General features: G+C 38.7%; 1 protein-coding gene across 1 annotated transcript in view; it reads left to right on the top strand.

Moving 5' to 3' along the window:
- Nucleotides 1-20,608, top strand: part of PARD3B (par-3 family cell polarity regulator beta) — a 398,190-nt gene that overhangs the window by 128,894 nt on the left and 248,688 nt on the right. Inside the window, exon 4 of the mRNA XM_027636917.1 lies at nt 4,832-4,938. Coding sequence (XP_027492718.1) covers nt 4,832-4,938 — 107 coding nt within the window. The remainder of the gene's footprint in view (nt 1-4,831; nt 4,939-20,608) is intronic.

Raw genomic sequence — 20,608 nt, 5'->3', positions numbered from 1 at the left:
TCAGATGATCATTTTTGAACTGCCAAAGGGCTTAAGTGAGGCAGAGCACACTCCTGCTCAAGGTATGTTAATGCCTGTACACAGCTTTTTTAGGGAAAGTTAAAAAACAAGCTAAACAAACTAAGACAATAGGGTTACATCTGGTATGGAGATGTTTCTTTTGCCATTGTGTTGATGCAAGTTTTCAGGTTTTAATTGTGTACAAATTGCAGAACTTCTCTCCTCTGTTTTGTTGGTTTTTTTTTCCTAATGCAACCAATTTAAATCTAAGTGTGGTTTCTACCATATGCTTGTTTCAGCCATATTTGCAGTTAAAAAAAAATATTTCCAAAACATAAGAGTTCAGGGAAAATACACTGTTAACCATGAATCTGTGTAGATACTTATTTTTGAGGGTGATGCTAACAAAAGGAAAAGATTGATCTACAGTTGAGACTATGTGATAGAATTTACTTTAAGGAACGAAAACTGCAGGACTTTATCTCATCAGCTTTGTCAAAGAGTATGTATTGTGAATAAGGCTGACACATCCACGTGTGCTTAGAAGGTGCTGTGATACCATAATAAAAGGTACATGGTGCAAATTTTGAAAGAAGGGGAAGCACACCCTGAAGTGATTGAGGTTAAAAGCTGTCATCATGAGAAAGATTTTAGTCTTGAACATGTGTTTGAATTTCTTTGTCCGTAAACTTGTGATGCAATGCTGCAAGATGAGGATGACTATTTCTTTAAACTGAGTTCCTAAGTTTAAAATACAAAGTGCTACTCTGGACAAAATAGTAGGGTTTGTAAAAAAAAATGTGTTTCTATGATCAACTTGGTATGCAGGAAGGAGTTTCTGTGTGTCTCATCATTCAGAGGAAGATGAATTTTGTGTTTGAGCTTACACTGGTTGTTATAAATGTTCAGCACAAATGCAAGGCGTGAGTAGAATAACATGAAAATGCAGTATGACAAAAGGAAAGCAGTAAAGAAAAAGGCAACATTCTATTTCCTGACAGAAGAAAATATCTGATAGAATCTATTAAGAAAATGTGTATAATTGTCTACAGCATGTCTGTAATAAATAGTATTGGTGATGGGTTTTCATTACATTTTATTTACATCCAAGGAAGATGGTGGTGAACAAATACAAGATATGTATGTATAATGGATGTGGTTCGGCTCCTGAGTCAGGCTGAATCCTGGGCAGTGGGATTTGGGAAGGTTTCTCTCTGGAGTATCAGGGAGATGCTTGCTTTCAAGAGACCCGAGTATGCAGTACAGAGGAGGCGGGGAAAGGCTGGAAAAAGAAAGGAGCCCGTAGGAGAAGTGCAGGCTGGAATGCTGTTCTTGTGGCAGGGAGCAGCCTGAGCCGCAAAGGAGATGAGGGGAGATGGAGGAGAGTGTGTCAGCTCAGGGAACTGCTGAGAATTGCTGTCTCCTGAAAGATGATAAGGGACTCTCCCTGCCAAGGAGGAAAGTACCACTTCTTCTTAAATCTTTAATCCGATCTTCCTATTTACTATGTGTTTTCTACTATTAGAGAGAACACCTTGGTTCCATTTATTATTGTCTAGTAAAAGGTTGGGTTTGTGTTTTTGTGGTGTGTGCATGTAAAACAATAAGGGCCAGAGGGACTGTTTTGTATAATTAGCTAAAGACTAAGCTAAAGACTACAGCTGACTTATTTCACAGAGATGTTATGGTGTGTGATATTTCTGTACAAGAAATTGTTAGATGTCTGTAAATACATTTTAAAAAAATGAAGAAAATAGACTCTGGTTTTCTCTTCAAGAAGAAAGTGATGTGTAGGACCCAAAAATTTGCAGCATATTGTGAGAAAAGAGAAAGCATTGTAGACAATAGCCAAAAAATCCAGTTGTTTTTGTGCAAGTAGGGAAGCATTCCAGATGAGCACCATAAATTTCATAGCCTCATGGCAATAAGCAAAACCTTGCAAGAATAAAAAGAGAGCAAATAGCTGCAGGGCCATCTTCCCAAACTGGAAAACAATATTCTTTATAATCCTGCTGCTCCTGCAGACTTTGGTTTCATGGTTTAGACAGCTGAAAATTGAAAATTGTCATTTTACTGCAGTTTCTCTGGAAAACAGTGACAAAAAGCAAGTAAAAGGAGATCTCAGAACTGAGGATGGAGAATGTAGTGAAAACAGCATCTTGCAACAGTCAACAGAGAGAGCAGAGAGACGTGCTGAAGTGGTGTGAGACAGGAGACATTGTCTTTCACCTGCTGGGGCTGTGGGGAGGCTCTGGAACAAATGGGGGTCCTGTCTCCCAGCAGTCACGGTGATAGGTCCTTCATCTTTCAGCCAGAGGAATGGGAAAGAAATGAGGAGCTGGTTGTAGAAGATAGCTCAGGAAAAAGGCGAAATCTGATTTCAGAGTGTTGGCTTTGGTAGGGGGAGTGAGCTTGATGTGATTTTTTTTTTTTTTTTTTTGATAGGGTGACTTGTCCCCCTCCCTTCACATCTATGGCCTCTTTAGTTGAATGTGGGGAATTTTTTGTACCCTCTTTTAGTTTCTGTGTATTTTTCATTGTGGAAAAAGGAGAACAGAAGTGAGGAAAGGTGCTGGAATGGTGGCCTTGAAGAGTGTAAGGAACAGGATGGTCATTGAGTTGTGTAAGTTTTACAAAGAAAAGTACCCATGCAAAGGGTTTTCAGGTAGTTTAGCAAGAGCATTTCTCTGTACTTTTCATGTTTACGTCAAAAGGAGTTGGAGACTTAATTATATTGAATCACACAAAAATGTCTCAGGATCTGTTGTATTGAGGAGAGACTGAAAATTGGATACAGGCCACCAGAAACACTTTGGTCATATACAGAAAAATTTATTTTAATGAATAAGCATTTATCTTAAAGAACAGAGTAACTTAAAAATCCAGTGCTTCTTGAGTTTAGCTTTTATATAGCTTCTTATCAAGTGTGCCTAGAGAGGAAACAAATTTCTCTTAAGCTTCATGTGAAGAACGGGAATATTTGAGTGATTTGGTTCATTTTGGCATACTGACACATTTGGAAAATCACACAAAATGAATAAGTTTGGTGATCAAACCCTTTCTGCAGAACCTCCTTGTAAAAACATGCATAGCTCTTGGTGCAAAGATGGTAATCACTTGGCACAAAAAACAATATTCACCTTCTGATTTTTAAGCATTCCCTCAATACCAGGACACAGATTTAAGTCTTCTTTTACTTTTCTTACTGATTTCCTGCAGAAGTCAGCACAGAAGGGATTACCTGCATATAAAAACTGTTGCTCTCTATGAGGAAGGGTAAGATCATTAGGTTCTCTAGTTGTTCCTCAACATCAGGTGCTGGTATTTATTCCAACTGTAATGACAAAGATGTGGTGAAAGTGAATGTGGTACAGATCACTCCAGCTTTGTTAGCATCTAATGAGGAAACTGTTGCATGTTCAAACTCCTTTTACAGATCTGGTAATTATGACTGTCATCAGCCCCAACCACTATAATTAGTATTATAACTGACAGCTATAATCTTAATTTCACTCACTTGAAACATTTGAAGAATTACTGTCTTGGACCAATGTTCTATAATTTTTTTGTGATTTTGCCTATAAATTAATTACTTTGGAAAGGCTTGGAGGAAAAAAAAAAGTGATTTTTGTTTAATTTTATTTTGGATAATGTGAAAAATTCCTTTCTCATATTCCTAAAGATGTTTTCCCTCTCGACCCACCCGGAAGTTTAGCAAAGGGTGTTCTGTAGTGTACTCTGTTGACTGGATGGCTGTGTTGCTAGAAGCTGCTGACTGGTCTTTGAGGTTATTCCCAGAAAGCACATGAGTAGACATGAATACTTGTTGAAGATGCCTGCAAGTGGAAGCTGTTTTATCTATAACTTTTCTCAAACAACTGCAACTGCCTGTATCTGTTCCCTGGCAGTTCTGGCAGTCAGTAGTGGGAGACAGATCTGCTGTAAATGAAATTTCTTCCCCCTCTTTATGTCTGTATTTAGGGCATTTCTGCACAGCCAGCCCAAGGCATGTTAGATACTAAATGAAGTTATTGTAGGGAGTTATCCTTCAGCTGCCTCTTGTGCCTGATCTGTCATTTGATCTGCCTGATCATCTGCCTCAGGTTGGGGCAGCACAGGGGGTGTGGTGGTGATGATGGACTATTGCATCTTGTGTCCTTATGGAAATAGAATTTATGACTATGTATATGGTCATGCCATCACAGTCACAGTGACCTATACAGGTTAAATGTGGGCTTGTGTAATTGGTATGGGGAAGACAAGCAGTTGCTCAGTACAGCCTTCAACTGTACACCAGGAGAAACCAAGGAACAGTTGAAGATGAGATTGTGAGATCCCAGTTTGGTGGATTAATGCAGAATAGCACAATGAGAGCTGTCCTTAGTGAGGAGTGAAAGTCTTGAGTCCATGTTCTGGTTGAGTAACCACTACCAGTTGTAGGAACTAAGAGTAGTAGCTAGTTCTTCCTGTGTCCACAGTTATTCCTTAGACCAGCCATATGATTTCCCTGGCAGAACCTGATGGTACATGTGGTCACAGACACGTGCAACTACTCATTAGCTTTTCTGAGAAGGTGCCTTTTTCTCCTGTTTGTCAGGAGTTTTTACCTAACTTAGCAAGTCTGTATAACAGTGCTTAAAAGCGTTATCATTTCTCTAGCTTAGTAAATACTAAATGGCACAACTATCAAATCTAGTCATTTAGCAGGTGGATATTACCACGGATAAGCTTATATTTAAGTGCTGCACACATCTCTTATTTAAACCACATGAAGCTTTCCCTTGTGCTTATTTAGCATCCTTGAACCATTGCATTTTATTTTGTCTCGTAGGCACACCACTTCTGGTGCGAAGGAGCAGCGATCCAGCTTTGGGCGCACCTGCTGATTTCCCAAGTGCTTCTCATCCCAGTGACCACAGTCTCAAGCATGTCGTGGCAGTAGGTGTCATGTAACTCACCTTTTTCCTAAGACTAAAAACTTTTCTTACCTGTTGGTATATAATAGTTTTATAAGCTGTATTTAGATAGATAACAAAACGCATCATACTTGTTTTCTGTAAAGGAAATAATTTCCTCTGGAAAAAATGGTTATTTCACGTGGTACAATCAATTAGCAGTGGTTCTGCTAATCTCTAAAGAGATTTACTTAAAGCTGACTGGTGACATAAGGCTCTGGAATGTGAACTGAACTTTTAGGAACTTTTCATTTGCTCAGGATCGTATTATCCAGTTTACTGTTGCTTCTTTGTTCTTGCACCCTTTTCTCATGGCATTTCTATCATCTTTGATACCCAGGCTTTTCTTTATCTCACTTTCCTGTTTTAACACTTGACTCTTCCCTTTTGAGGACAAATTTGTTTATTTCAATATAGTTACTACTAAATATTACTGCAAAGCCGTAATTAGTGAGGATGCAGTAACTCTTAATCAGATGTTTTTCCAGGCTGTCTTTAGTCTTCTAAAAGTGATGCTGTCTTGGTCACATTTAGGTCACATGTTTCACTTTGCAGTTTTAAGACCTGAAGCTTTGTGTTTGTGTGTGGGGAAGGTGTTCCTACATTCCTTAAAAAAGATGAAATTCTTTAGAACCTCTGAATGACAGCTGGGGCACAAGTGTATCAAGCAGAATAGAGCTATTTTTTGGTGTTTGCCTGGAAAGCTCTGGTGAGTCTACTGCTCTACTTAAGACCACATGAATGCTGGCTTAAATGATGGTACTGCTTTTATTTGCTTGTGAATTTGTGCCTTTTCCCCTTTAACTTCTCCACAGTGTTGTAGTTCACTCCCTGTCCCCAGCTGTGCAAAGCAATCTGTCACTGTTTTGTTTCAAAACAAAAAACCGCTCAGAAACCCCCAGTCTCTTCCTTTGGTGGAAGGGGGATATTTCAGCATCGATCACAACTAGTTTATAGCAGGGTGCCACAAATGGCTGTATTGGCATGTTAGTGAGCAGGAGGAGACAACTGGGGTTCAGGGATACATGCTGGAGATGGGAACCCTTCAGCTGAAGGTGTATGTAAGACAACATTTCCAGTTCATGTGAATAAAGGAAGTAAATACAAAGTCAGTTGACTTGCACATTAATGATGTTATGTGGATCTCAGTCTAACACTGTAATTCTGAAGGCCAACACAGGATTTTGGTTGGCTGTTCATTGTTCCTCTTTGCATGGCCAAATGCATGTGCACCTAAATTTTTTGCATGCACTTCCTTTTACAATGGCTTGTGTTATTCACTAAGTGGTGCAATTTTAATAGTCCTAGTGACTCTCCAAGTACATTATGATGTTAAAGGGGGCTGAACTTTGTCAAAGTCCTACATCATTTGTCAGACTTGTTTGAGCTGAGAGGTTTTTCATGATGTTTGCTGCAAGCATTTACATATTAATCAAATACTGACTTAGTCTGATAAATGAAGGTACAAAGAATACTTGTTTAACAGTGCAGATCGTACACGCTTTACAAAGTTGAGAAATATATGAAGTGAGTATGTCAGTATGTGATGCTACGGTATTTATAACCATGAAAATGGAAAAAAAAAAGGAAAAATAAGTGAACTCTGTTTGATTCTAGGACATGTTTTGAATGCTTTATGTTTGACCGTCAAGGAGAGAAAGATAGTGTTTTGTTGAGTTGGGTTTTTTTAAGTATAATTTTAACGGTGACAAGTGCATTTTATGCCATTACATGAGAATTGCAGTAATACTTGGAGGTTAAAACCTCACCATGCTTCACTGACTTGCATCATTACACAAGAATCCCCTAGGCCTAAAGGAATTCTCTATGCCTAAAATACAGAGCATCCCTCTGTCAGCTATAGGGGTGACAGTCAAAGCTGGACAGGTAGCAGGGGTGGAGAAGAAATTTTTTTTTTATGTATCATGTAAGGGCTGGGAGGAAAGGCCCAGAAGGTTGAAAGTTTGTTTGTTTTTGGGGTTTTTTTTAAGTGAAAATCAGTTATAGCAAAGTACATTATACCAGCTCTTATTTTTGCAATGGTACCATTTCTAAAACTCTGATCGTCAATCATACTGAAATATGCTTTGGCTTAATGTTCTGGGAAGCACAGAAAGCTTAAATAACATAGGTTATATTAGGTACAGATTGTTTTAAAACATACAGAAAAATCAATATCTGACAAATGAAAAAACATGGCACAAACAACTGAACCCTGCATTTTGAATATAGCTATGCTCTTTCACGCAAGTGTTAAAGCAGTATTTAGAGAAAATTCATTTGTTCTGTACATTGCTACTGGAAATTTAAAATTACTACTGCATTTCCTTTGTCACAGAACAGTGGTTTTTTCACATTAAACTGCTTCCTTGCAGTCACATGCAAGTTAGAAAACCCAGAGCTGTTGGTAGATGAAACATTTTTCAGTGCATGTAGTGAAAATTAAGTCTCTGTATTTATGCCACAATTATCTTAGCAATTATTTTGTAATTGAAACTGACTTTCATAATTAGCTTAACTGTTTTGGCACTTCTGGTATTTTGGTGTTTAGCACATGTGGACCTGGCAGTTCAGTTCTATGTAGAAATACCTGTAGTTAGGCTGTGTGCTGTCTTCCAGTGTGTACTGATACACCAGTAGCTGATCAGATTTTTGAGAGGTGACTGTCATATGATTTTCTGAAGACAGCACTGATTTGCCTCTAGGAAAGCGTGGTTCAAGTGTAAGATACGTAAGGCATGAAATAAAACAGCAAACATGCAGTAATACAAGAAAAGAACGTTGCTCTCCCATTCAGGTGAACTGATTGAACCTGGTGAACCATTTGAGTTGTTCAGTGTTTATGGCATTAAGCAGAGCGTGCATTCTATTTTTTAGATGTTGTCCTGTTTATTCAAAGAAAGGTATATATTTTTTTAATACCATATAATGATTGCTAAAATAACAAAACCTTTTCTGAGTTACCGGGTAGTTTGAGAAGAATTTGAGCTATTCTTTCATATTTTCCCTGACACTTATTCTGTCTTAGCTGTAGTTTTAGCCCCAATTAACAAAATACTTCTAGATCAATCAAAAACTGATAGTGAAGTCCAGCATCTGTTCTCTCAGACTGGAAGTCATTTAACAGATGGTACAAAATTTGAGTTTCTTTTTTCATCCAAACCTCTCTTTCCTTATTGTGATAGCTGCCACTGAAAAATTTAGAGACTGTAATCAGGGAAAAATAGGGATAACAAACATCTGAATTTGTTATTGAAGAAAGAGTATTTGTTAGTGATTTTTTTATTTTATGAAGGCAGCTGTTTAGCTCTTCTGCCTAGTTAGAATCACAGAGCCCTGGCCAGGCTTTCAAAACGGAAACTTCCTGCCCTAGGTCTTCAAAGAGGACTTCAGGGATACAGAATTAGTTTAATGTACGTAGGCACACCTACAGGTTGGGCAGAGAAGTGATTGAGAGCAACCCTGCAGAGAAGGACTTGGGGGGGGGTAATGACTGATGGAAAACTTGGCGTGAGCCGGCAATGTGTGCTCACAGCCCAGAAAGCCAACTGAATCCTGGGCTGGAAAAGCACTGTGGGCAGCAGTGCAAGGGGGGTGATTCTGCCTCTCTACCCTCTTCTAATGAGACCCCACCTGCAGTGCTGTGTCCAGCTCTGGGGTCTCCAGCACAAGAAAGGCAGGGACCTGTTGAAGAAACAGGTTCATCCTCTGGAGAAACATCCAGAGGATGGCCACAAAGTTGGTGAGGGGCCCTAAGCCTTCCCTATGATGGCAGACTGAGAAAGCTGGGGCTGTTCAGCCTGGAGAAGAGAAGGGTGCATGGAGGCCTCATAGCAGCCTTCCAGTATCTGAAGGGGGCCTACGGGGAAGCTGGAGAGGGACTCTTCATCAAGAACTGTAGTGATAGGAGAAGGAGTCATGGGTTCAAACTGAAAGAGGGAAAATTTAGGTTAAATAGGAAGAAGAAATTCTTTACTGTGCAAGTGGTGAGACACTGGAACAGGTTGCCCAGAGAAGCTATGGACGCCCCATCCCTGAAGATGTTCAAGGCCAGATTGGATGAGGCTCTGAGCAACCTAATCTAGTGGAAAATGTCCCTGCTTGTTGCAGGAGGGCTGAAACTAGATGATCTTTAAGGTCCTTCCAACCCAAACCATTCTAGGATTTCATGATTCCACTTCTCTGAAAAATTCTGTACCATAGCTTTGCTATGGGATCTCCGCTGCCATGTGATTGAGGTGGCTGAAGTCTTTCAGAAGAAGCATTCTTGGGCCACTTAACACTTGCTCAACACTTGTCCCCAGCTTGCCAAGAGGAGCTGCAGTTTCAGGTTCTCTTCAGCTCAGAAGTTCCTAACTGGATCCCTCTGCTCAGTGTTCACTGTGGTAAAGATCAGATGCAGCAAGGCAGAAAGTCAGAACTGTAGGGTTCTACTGGTTTGGGGTTTTTTTAACTTTTTAGGGAATAGAATACATTTTGCTGCTTCTGCTCAGTCCAGTTCATCCAGGTAGTAATTGCTAATGTATAAATAAAACACTTGAACTTTTGTTTCTGGAGCTTTGACTTCTGCTTATCTTTCTTTTTGCACAGGGACAGACATAGCTACTATTGTAAGACTTGATATATCATGAGTTTTAGATGGAGGATTGTGATCCTATTTGGCATGATGGGAATTTTGCATTAATTATAGTGGGACTAAAATTTCCCCCCCTCTTGTTAACTTGCTGATTATTATGAATATACTGTGTTCTGCATGACTTTCTTTTACACCTACATGTTTTCTGGATAAATACTTAGGTTATCTTGGAGTTAATCAATGAGCCTGGCTGATTAAATTGTATTTATCCATATTTAAAGATACAATGAGATGCTAGATCAATTGAAGAGCTACTCTAGTGGCTCAATACAATTTCAATTTTTGCCTAGACGTGACTTGAAATTGGCTGTATTTTATGCATTGTGGACATGCAATTTGCAATTTTGAATAAGGTTCGTATATAATCAGAACATTTTTATGTTTCAAGCCCTTGTTAAAAAGGGTCAAAACCTCCTCTGGTTCTTCTGGCTGTTAATTGTGCTTGTGGTGTATTAGCCTTCCTGATTAAGAGCCTGTGAATTAGCATAATGTCCACATGTGTAAGGATGCAACTCCGTGATTTGTTCCTTTTCCGTACGATATTATATACATATGTAAACATAAAGATATGCTGCAATCAGAGTTTGGCTATGAGATAAAGATTGTGAGCAGTACTTTCAATATGTTTGGGTATTTTATTTTAAGAAAAAAGCAGAAATATTAGTGAATCTGATCATGCTATTTAAAAGTAGGGCATGTTTTGACACAGTGGTGGAATAATTCTGTAGAGTTTATGACTTGGGTTGATTGGGCAGGCTTCTGCTAAGACTTAAGAGACTGCTCTGCCATGAGAATTTATTGCCTTCATTCTAGAAGATAGAACTTTTGTCCGGTATGTTTACTGGACTAGGTCAGGTATTTTACTTTCTGCATGTGTTAGAATTTGAATTTGAAATTCTCCCATAGCTATGAGAATCATAGAACAGTTTGGTTTGGAAGGGACCTTTGAGGGTCATCTAGTTTCAGCCCTCCTGCAATAAGCAGGGACATTTTCCACTAGATTAGGTTGCTCAGAGCCTCATTCAACCTTGAACATCTCCAGGGGTGCGACATCCACAACTTCTCTGGGCAACTTGTTCCAGTGTCTCACCACCTGCACAGTAAAAAATTTCTTCTTCCTATTTAACCTAAATTTTCCCTCTTTCAGTTTGAGTCTAACCTGACCTTGAATGTTTCCAGGGATGGGGCATCTCGCACCTCTCCAGACAACCGGTGTTTCACCACCTAAACTGTAAAAAACTTCTTCCTTGTGTCTTGTCTAAATCTATTGTCTTTTAGTTTAAAACCATTACCCATTGTCCTATCACAACAGGCCCTACTAAAAAGTCTGTCCCCATCTTTCTTAGAAGCCCTCTTAAAGTATTGCAGGAGGTGGGCTCTGAGAGGGAAATGAGATATTGGGAGAAACGTAGTAGTTTTTCAGGAACTAGCGGTGCTGGAAGGATGGTGCACTTGTAATGCTTTAAATCCATGCTTGTTGACATATAATAATTAGACATCAAAGTAGATATGGAAATACATCTTAGATATTACCATGTATGTTGTAGGGTAAAGGCAAGACTGCTTCCCTAATGTGGTGTGGTCTCAGGCTGTCATTCAGAATAGCAACGTTTTTAAATTCTGGAAGGCTTTTTTTTTTTTTTTCTGGTGAAAGTCTCCCTATTAATAATTTAACTCTTGTTCTTGAAATACTGCAGTGTGGAACTGAACAGAAGATTGGGGAGATTTAAAAGGATTTTCTGTCATTCAGCTGGGGAGTTCCAAACAGTTTGAGCTTTTTAAAAGGGAATTCTGATGTGGGTGAATCCATTTCTGAAGCAACTACTGTGTGTCTGTTTGCACTGTGCAACATATATAGAACACTCCTAATCAGTGCAGGAGCTTGTCAGTGTATTGCTTTTGATGTCTGATTAGATGATCATAGGGACATCTGCAGTGAGTTAGTTTTGAAGTTGTTGGTGTGAGGCACTCCAGGAACCAGAGCTGTGTGGCACTCTTACACCATGGAAAACTGCTGCTCTTAAAGAACCTATTATAAATCCAACTCTGCACCGAGCTGAGGGCTGTCGAAATAACAAAAGCCATTCCTTCTCCATTCTTCCTGTTGCCTTTCAACCCTGCACGGCTTTTTTTTTCTCTTCCTTGTGCTGTGTGCTGTGGCACTCTGTGTCAAAAAGAAATTATATTGTAGAGGAAAAACTAAGAAATGCAAATTAAATGTTTGTAATACTTCAGAATACTGAATTGTTCATCTGAAAAAGGACAGAAGTGCCCTGTGGTAATTTCCTCTTTTAAGGGTGAGAAGAGGTGCGTGTGTGGAAAAGTCCTCTTTGTGTTCCCTGCACAGCCTATGTGTCAGAAAAAGTGTATTGTTTTACCTGTATTGTTTAAGATGAGCAGTGGGTGTAATTTACATATTTTTATTTGAGAAGGATAAGTAGACTTTTTGTGATTTATTTTAATAAGAGCTAATAATGAATGCTCTTTGATGTTAATATAGTATATAAATTATCAGTAAAAATGGTACAATCAGTAGAAGTTGTTATTCATTGTTAACAAGTTGTTTTCTAAAGCCTGTTTCTAATGAGAGGAGTACCGGCATTTTACTGACTATTCATGAGAGAAAATATCTCTGATGAAAATCATCAAAGCTCTCCATCATTCTGGAACTTGTTAGTAGGAGACTGGATTTGGTTTCCTCTTTAAAATAAATTTTGGACCTTGACTGTAACTTTGAAAATACCTTACTGTTTATAAACCTTCCTCATTTGTCCTCTGCCTTGTGTGCTCAGGAAGATGTGATTGCAGGAAGATGGCTGAGGGACTTGAAACTTTCTTTTTCCTACGTGGCCTGTCTTATAAGGAATGGGGAAAAACTATAGGGTGAACTGCTGACAAAAAAAAAAGGGGGAAAAAGGTCATGCTGTCAATGCTGTTGACACATTCATCTCTATAGCTACATCTTTGGGGTCCTACAAAATACTGTCATTCCATCTGGAACAGCTTTTAGCAGGCAGCTTATGCAACAGGCTCATGGTGCTGAAATTGGAATGAAACATTAGCAAGTTACTTTTATGTCTGACAGTCAAATTAGAAGTAGAAGATGACAGTCAACATGGCTCATGCATATCATTTACTGTTGAGCTCTAGAAACATTTAGCTAAAATAAAATAGGTACTCAGTCAGTGTCCTGCTGAAATGCTTACTACTAAGTAATGTTTTTCATAGATGTAGACAACTAGGAGTAATGGCAGAGATCTTTGATACTAGTTTAGACTGAAATGCTGCTGTGGTATTAGGAAGAACCCTCATTTTGGATTTTGTAATATGTCATCTTGCAATGCACTGATGTATGAGGCTCTGCTCTTATTCTGGTTAATATTTGTCTCTCTCCAGAAGTGAGATCTGTGGCTTTGCTTCTCTTACAGGATTGACAGTTATTCGTATTCTAAGGAGATGCAATTTTTTTTGTTTTATTTTGTTAGGCGAGGCCTATTCAACCCTATATTACCCAACCTGGAGATTTGTTCTTCTCCTGTGTAGCTGGTGTCTCAGCTAATCTGGATGTACAGATTTTTTGAGTTGCAATAATAACATAGTGCTCTTTGAAACTTGCACATTCAGTTGGTGGTTTTCTTATGGCAACAGGTCCTGATTTACTCCATCCCTGTGAAACAATTTCTGACACCGACACCTGGAATGAGGGGAGGAATATTTTAGTGCTTCTGTGTGCTACATGCTTTTGGTGTTGCAGGTGTTTGACGTGTTGGAGTTGGGAATAATAAACTAAGACCACTGTGAATATAGACTGAAATGGTAAGGGTGATTCAATGAGCTTCAAGATTTTGAACAAACATCCCACCTTTGATTTTTGTTAGTGATTGCAACTGTTGCTTCTGACCTGTAAGTCTAATATGACCTTTTGTTGTGACATGAGCAGTATAACTTCTCTGAAGTAACTTTAAGTAAATAAAACCTAAGAAATAAACAATTTAGTAAATATGCAAATCTTCAGTTAAAAGGAAGTGACTAGACTTTAGAATAATTGTCTTGATACAAGAGCAAATTGTTGTCACTGTTTCTCTGTACTATGAGGGACAATAATTAGCAGTTTTTGAGGCACACTTGTATTCAGAGATGGACCTGTGATTTGATATGGCACAGTTGTTCTTATTATGTATTTTGGATCCTGAAAAACCATATTTGCCAGTTTAAAGTATTACACGTTCCAAGCAGTATCATAAGGGGGGGGGGGGAGGAAAATAAATTATCCCTCAAGAGAGACCTTATAGTAACAGCTGATCCTGTAAGATTTTTTGGTATTTTTTTACTTGACAATTAAGTTGAGTAGTGGCCTGTGCTTTTTTTTAAAATTAGTTGTCTGCATTAAAGTACTAGTAACAATAAGTTTTGCCTTTAATTCATCTTGGTTTAAACCTTGATTTAATGTGGTTTCGATGTGGATTCTCAAACCTCCTCTCTAAAACTGAAGTAAAAAGCTTCCTTCTTTGTGTCAGTCCCAAGGGATGCTGAAGTACCATATTTACAGCATTTGAACTGTAATGTGGCTGCACTGAAGCACCTCGTGGTGTCTTTGAGAGCATATCACAGTATCATGGAGTTAGCAGGATTGCTCTCCCTGTTGCATTCATGCTGTTGCCTATTTAGCAGCTGTCTTAAGAGTGACATGAACTTGGACCTTAAATAAAAGAGCCGCTGTTTCTTGTAGCGTGCTTGCTCCATTGACCTAATAGCGGTGCATCAGAGATGATTATATATTTAACACCTGTGGAGATAAATTGGCCTCCTTCTTTTCCTTTCTGCTTTTTGGAATTACCAAGTACAATCAATTTCATAGTACATCTGTCAGCTTTACAGAAACAAAAGGAAAGCCCTTCTTTTCAGCTGGCCTCATGTCAGTCTAAGGAACATGGGGAAGGTTCTTCAGATGTGGTGTTCACTTCCACCCCCACACCTCCCTTTCTTTTATGATCTGCATACATTTTTCTGACCTTCAAGCAACAGAATGAGCATCAAACAGAAGCACATTGTTTTGGGGTAAAGTAAGTTCTGCAAGCAGCACTACTGAGCAAGGGCCAGTCTTCGTTGCCTCATCTTTTGACACTTTCCTTAAAAGCCCAAATGAATTCTGTTTCTGATGCAGAAGGACATATTCCAAGGAGAATTTTATGAAACACTTATATGAGAAATTGCAAGCGTGATAAAAGGAGGAGATTCTGGGCAACAAAAAAACAGATTAAGTGATTTTAAGTCACAAAGAAGAAAAAAAAATCTCATTATCAGCAGGAAGAAATATATCCCCTTTAATTTGGTTTTCAAAGATATAGCCAAAATATGAATGTTTCATTTCAAAAATAAATAAATTAAGGGTGTGAAATACTGCAGTTCTTACTGACAAATGTGTTTGTTGCTCAGAAGTTCCTGTAGTGGTATTCTTTTCAGCCAAAGAGTATAGTCATAACTGTTTATTTGGCTTAAAAGAACGTGAACATTTTCCTCAGATCTGTGAAGCATCCACCATAACTACCTAGGTATCAGATGTTGCTGTGTGCTTCTGCAAAGACGTGGGTTTTTTTAAAGTAACAGTATTGGTGACAATTCTCTGGCACAAAGACCAGCTGTGACATGAGTGTGGCTGATGTATAAATGTATCTTATTTCCTGTATGCATAGTATGTGCCGCCTTGGATGTTCTTGGATTTCTATTGGAGAAAGTGAATTCAGTAACATTGTATATCTGAGGGAAAAATATTGATGACTGAAGTGATCTGCTGTATGGTGGTAAGAACAACTAAAATGAAAACGTTTTACTCCTTATGGAAAAAATGCAAAACACTGTAAGTCTTTTTCAAGTCCCCACCCAGGAGGTTCGGAGGAGTACAGAGAATCAGAATGGGCTAGAAAAGTTTTTACACAATATCTTTGTTATTTAATAATTGCCCTATAAACTTCTAAATAGCATAATTAACTTGGGGTAAAAGAAGTCAATTCCACTTCAGTCTTCAGGCCGTTCTGTCTATCTTTGATTCCCTGTTGTTAAGCATGAGAAAATGCTCCATCCCATCATGCAGAAGAGAAGGAAAATTGGACTGCTGCTCATAGACAAATCCACAAATTGATAACCAGGATGCAATGGTCAAATTGATAGTCTAGTAAATGCACAAAAGAGAATCTCTGGTATATGTTTCTTCTCTTTGAAGCACCTCAGAACATAGTAAGGAATTGTCAACAGAAGAAATACTATTAGATTAGGGATTACCGTGTTAATAATAAGAAAGCAATCCTTGAGTTTACAAAACACTGAACCAGATGATTGCTTAATGCCCGGCTGTGATTTTCTGCCTCTTTACCTTTCAATGTCTAGTTTGTGTGTAGTTGTCACTTTGAAAAGGCTGTTTTGAGAGGCATGTTGATGATACTATTATGTTAATGTCAGCAGTCATACAAATACTGATATTACCAGGTAAAGTTAGTTCATTTCAACCAGATGCATGCATTCATAAATAATTTTTTATTTTTAAATAATGTTGGCAGTATGCCAGAAGATTATAACACTTTTGGGAAATTAATCTGCTGCCAATTACATGTATTTATAATACTATACAAGTGTCTAAAGCATCAAGCTATTGATGTTAGTTCTGTTAAAATTACTTTTATACTAATCAGACACTTCTAGTGTTACCTGTTACCTGTTAAGGTTAGGTCCTGTTAAGGTTACCTGTTAAGGTTAGGTCTAACATGCAAATTCTAGGTTTATGGTGATTTAATTTTTGTTAAAATTATTCTATATTTATAATTCATTACATACTACTATATATTCATATGATTATGATGTTGACTACCACAAAAATACTTCTTTAGTATTTGTTTAATAAGTAAGATTACTTCAGGTCTAACTTTCTGTTCCACTGCTGCTCGTATTTACTCTGTAACAACCAAATGTGCATATTTAGGGCTGGTTGGTATCTCTGTTTAGTTTGGACTGCAAAAATCAAGTGAGAAAATACTTTTTGGGTTGATATATGCAATTTATAACAGGTTTATTTTGCTTTTTAAGTAATTAAAATATTCTAGGGTTTTGATGAATGTTTATCAAGTTAAAATGGTATACAGTCAAGTTAGAAAGGAAGTTCATATCTTTCACCAGCTCTTGAAGGAAAAAAAGATAATTTTCAGGCAGAAGACAGGAGAAGGTCTCAGCCTACTAGGAGAGCCTACTAGAAGTTCTTTTTAGTGGGAAAGCATGTCTGGAAAGCCATATAAAGTAATGCTACCCACTAATGCTATCTGTGCATATGTAGCATATATATCCATGTGGTGCCCTTTGTTAAGAACATTTTTTAAGAGAATTGAGTTTGTTCCTCAAGTACATTGTTGTGAAAAGAACAGGTACAAGATCAATATATTGCAGTTCACGGGTAACGAAAGGATGTCTGTGCAAAGGAGTTTGAGAATACAGCTCACTAGACACTAAAACTTATTTCTGAGCAATACTAAAATTTGAGAAGGGTCTGTCAACCTGGGCATCTGCCATGGATCTTGACTGCTACTGTTGGAATCAGACCCTTAACCCTCTCCAACCTCCCTCTTAACTAGGACCACATTGACTAACGTGCTTGTCCTGCCCTGAGGTCTGGGCTTTTTTGAACTGGGGCACTGGAGATCCAGCTGGCAGGTTTAGTGTCATCCAGGGCACTGGGCGGTTTCCCCTGTTCCTGGGGGTCACTGCAGACGGGCTGGCCCTGCCCTGGGGGCCCTTCTGAGAGCCTCATCTCTGCAGCTGCTGTCCAACCCCTGCTTTCACCCTCCAGCCCTGTGCCCTGGCTGGCTCACCTGCCCCTGGCTTGTGAGGGTGGTCCTGTGGGGTTCCTGCTGCCAGGGTGGCTTCCTGCCTTCCTGCCCAGCCACTGACAGGCCATGGGTGCAGGATGCCTCTTGCAGACTCAGCTTTATTCTGTGCCGTATTTTTTTTTTAAATTTGGACTTTAAGTAGCTGCAATTCAAATAAGAAATGCTAGCCAGCAGAATTGTGGGGATTCATATTGATAATTTTCCCTTGCTTTTGCAGTCAGATTTGACTGTATGCTGCAACTGGGGAACAGGAGGCTCCTATTGAAGAAGACAAATTGTTTCAAGAGTGTTCAGCCTCCAGTCTAACATATTTTTCCTACTGCAGATAGCACTTCTGGGTTCATTATAGCTTGTTCTCATAACTCGTCATTTCTGTCTCAAGGCTGTTGTGCTTTCCAATGTAAAGCAGATTGATGCTGGCACATTTTTTCTATTTTAATTTTACAAAGTTGTCACACTGAAACTGTGCCTCATATTGGAAGTGCTTTGAAGTGAAGAGATAAACAAAGAGCTAAGATAAAATTAAAAAGGAGTATGAACAACATTTCATCTTGGTTTGTCTTTTTTAAAAATAAGCTGAATGAATGTAGTACCCTTGTGCCACTGTAGTAAGTCTGCAAACATTAGCAGATCAATCTAAATTGAGTTAGTGTATATGCAGTAAGCAGAAACAGGTGAAAATTAGGTTATCTGTACCCAACTCTTTCTATTTGCTTTGAACAGTGAGATATAAACTAGTTTTTAGACCTGATTAGGTTTTGTTTATTTTCAGAGAGGGGCAGACGCAGAACATGTGCTATATCTACCATAGTTATTAAACCAAGAAACTATATAAAAGTCACCAGCTCAATTGTGACATTTGCAGGTAGAGGTAGAAAGCCTTACTATAAATAAATCTAAAGTGAATCCGGGAGGAAAAACAGCAGCACTTCTCGGTATATTTCATTTTTATCTCTGAAAAACAAAAAACCAAGAATTGTCTGTCCTTTCGCTAAAAAACATCACCCAAAAAGTAATTGCCTTTACCAGTGTCAGAAATGCCAACCAATTTATAATCTGAAGTATGGTTTATAACTTCACTGCTTTTGGTTTGTAGACTCCCAAAAATTTTCCAATGAAGATGTAGCTTATGCTAGATCTTCACAGTTTCTTTTTATGATGTTCTAAAAGTAGTCAAGGAATTGAGAGGTCTGTTGACCACAAATTAAAGTCGTTGTCTACAACAATAAAATAAAAAATGCCAGTGGCAAATATGCTCTCACTGTTACAATCCTTGGGTGCACAATTACTGTTAATCTCTGATTTAAAGGGGAATGACAAGTCTTTGTCCCTAGCCCAGCTTTGAAAACATGTAATGTGTAACAACTTTTACACCCATTTGGAAGCCTTTTATCCACATTGATGCACCTCTCCTTACTGTTGAGAAACAGCAATTGCACAAAAAAGCATGATTTCTCTAAAGTGGCAGGGTGAGGTCCTTTCCTGAGACCACAGTCTTACCTCTGCAGCAAAAAGATAGTTGCCATTTTCTTTTTCCTGTGCCAAGCAGTATCATCACCGGTGCAGAATAAAAGTAAGAACCTGGGAGACACAGCTGCAGGCTTCCAGTTTGATACTACTTGCTGCTCGAATCCAGCATTTATTTTCAAGCCAGTACCTTATCTGTGTCCTGAATTGTGTTGTAGCACTCTAAAAATCAAACCAAATGTAGAACTGGAAGTTGAGTTTTGTCCTTTCCACTGGTTTGAACAGGCTCATGAGCAGTAGTCTTCATGTACTCATATCTAAAAAACTTCTATGCCTGTTCAACCTGGATGGTAAAGAATCCAAGGATCTTCTTAACCAAACACAACTAATGTTTTCCTTGAGAGGTTCTCTGTCACTCCTGTTTACCAGAGAATAAAATAAAAGATAATTAGGTCACAGGTATTAACAATTTCAAGAATCATTCCCCAGTGCCATTTGCCAGAACTGTGAACCTCTCTGAACCAAACTGTTGATAGCCTTTGCTGTTTCCCTAGATGAGGGGGTTGTGGGAAGAGCGTTTTACTCTTAGGTGTTCTGGCATTTAGCACCATTGGTGCTAAATGTGCCTGTTTTGCCTTCAAGAGGATTGTGAGGATGAATGAGATTTACTCTCAAGTGTTCATCAGACCAAACTTCAAGGTCTGCTGCTGTTTCTGTCATCTCTCACTTCAAAGGTGTTTGCCCTTTGACTTTTAAGTTGAACTGTTGTTGTTGGGGCCCCTTTGCGTTGCCTGAGGCTATTAGATATCCAGATAGCCATAACAGCAGAAATAATATTTGCTTTCGTATGGTAAACAGTTCCTTTTTGATTGTTACAAGTGTGTAAGGCAGTTCAGGCTTGAGGAGAAAAAAAAAAGACAAACCCAAACTGTTCAAACTTTATTTCAGTTTGCGTTCAGCTCCCTCTCTCCTTCCATTTCTGTTTTCTGGACTTGATGATGCTTGTAGCTGTTGGAATTGGGTACAGCCATGGGGATACTTTGTGTAAAGGAAACAAACAAATTTTTAGTCCAGATCAAGTGTAATTATCCCTGAAATTGTTCTGGTTGTGTTCCCATTTTAAGTTCCAGTGAAGGTTTGCTAACTAAACTTGTCTTTATTTATAACCATTTAAACAGGAGAGGGTTATTTGCTGGGAGAGGATATAGCAAATAAAAAGCCTCATCTCTGTCCTCTTAGAACCTGGACTTCTTTTGTGCACATGACACTGTGCTGTAGGCAGTTCATGCTTGAGGAAACTGTTCAGACTAGTTTTTGAGCTGTAGTTCAGCTCCCCAGGCCCCTGTATTTGTGATCTCCAGGCTTGATCGCTCCATTACCATTGCACTGGAGTGAATGTGTATTGCAGAAGGTCTGAGTAGCTTAAAATGAAGCAGTGCATCTGTTTAGCAACACAGATCAGTATTATCCCATTATTCCAGTGTTTTGTTTCATGTATCCAGTAGTTCCTATTAAAATATTAAGCCTAAATCACTATGCTTTTTTTTTTTTTTTTAAATTTAAAGCCCTGCATGAGGTTATGCACAGATACTTGAAAAAATGCCATTCCCTCTATGATCTTCTTTTCTACTGGGAGCAACTTTTGTCTAAGATGTATTGCTCTTGCCTGCAGGATGCAT

Source organism: Corapipo altera, unplaced genomic scaffold (genome assembly GCF_003945725.1).
Source record: "Corapipo altera isolate COAL_440 unplaced genomic scaffold, ASM394572v1 45, whole genome shotgun sequence".
Classification (NCBI taxonomy): domain Eukaryota; kingdom Metazoa; phylum Chordata; class Aves; order Passeriformes; family Pipridae; genus Corapipo; species Corapipo altera.
Note: the sequence above shows the minus strand (reverse complement) of the source record. Positions and strands in the feature narration are given on the sequence as shown.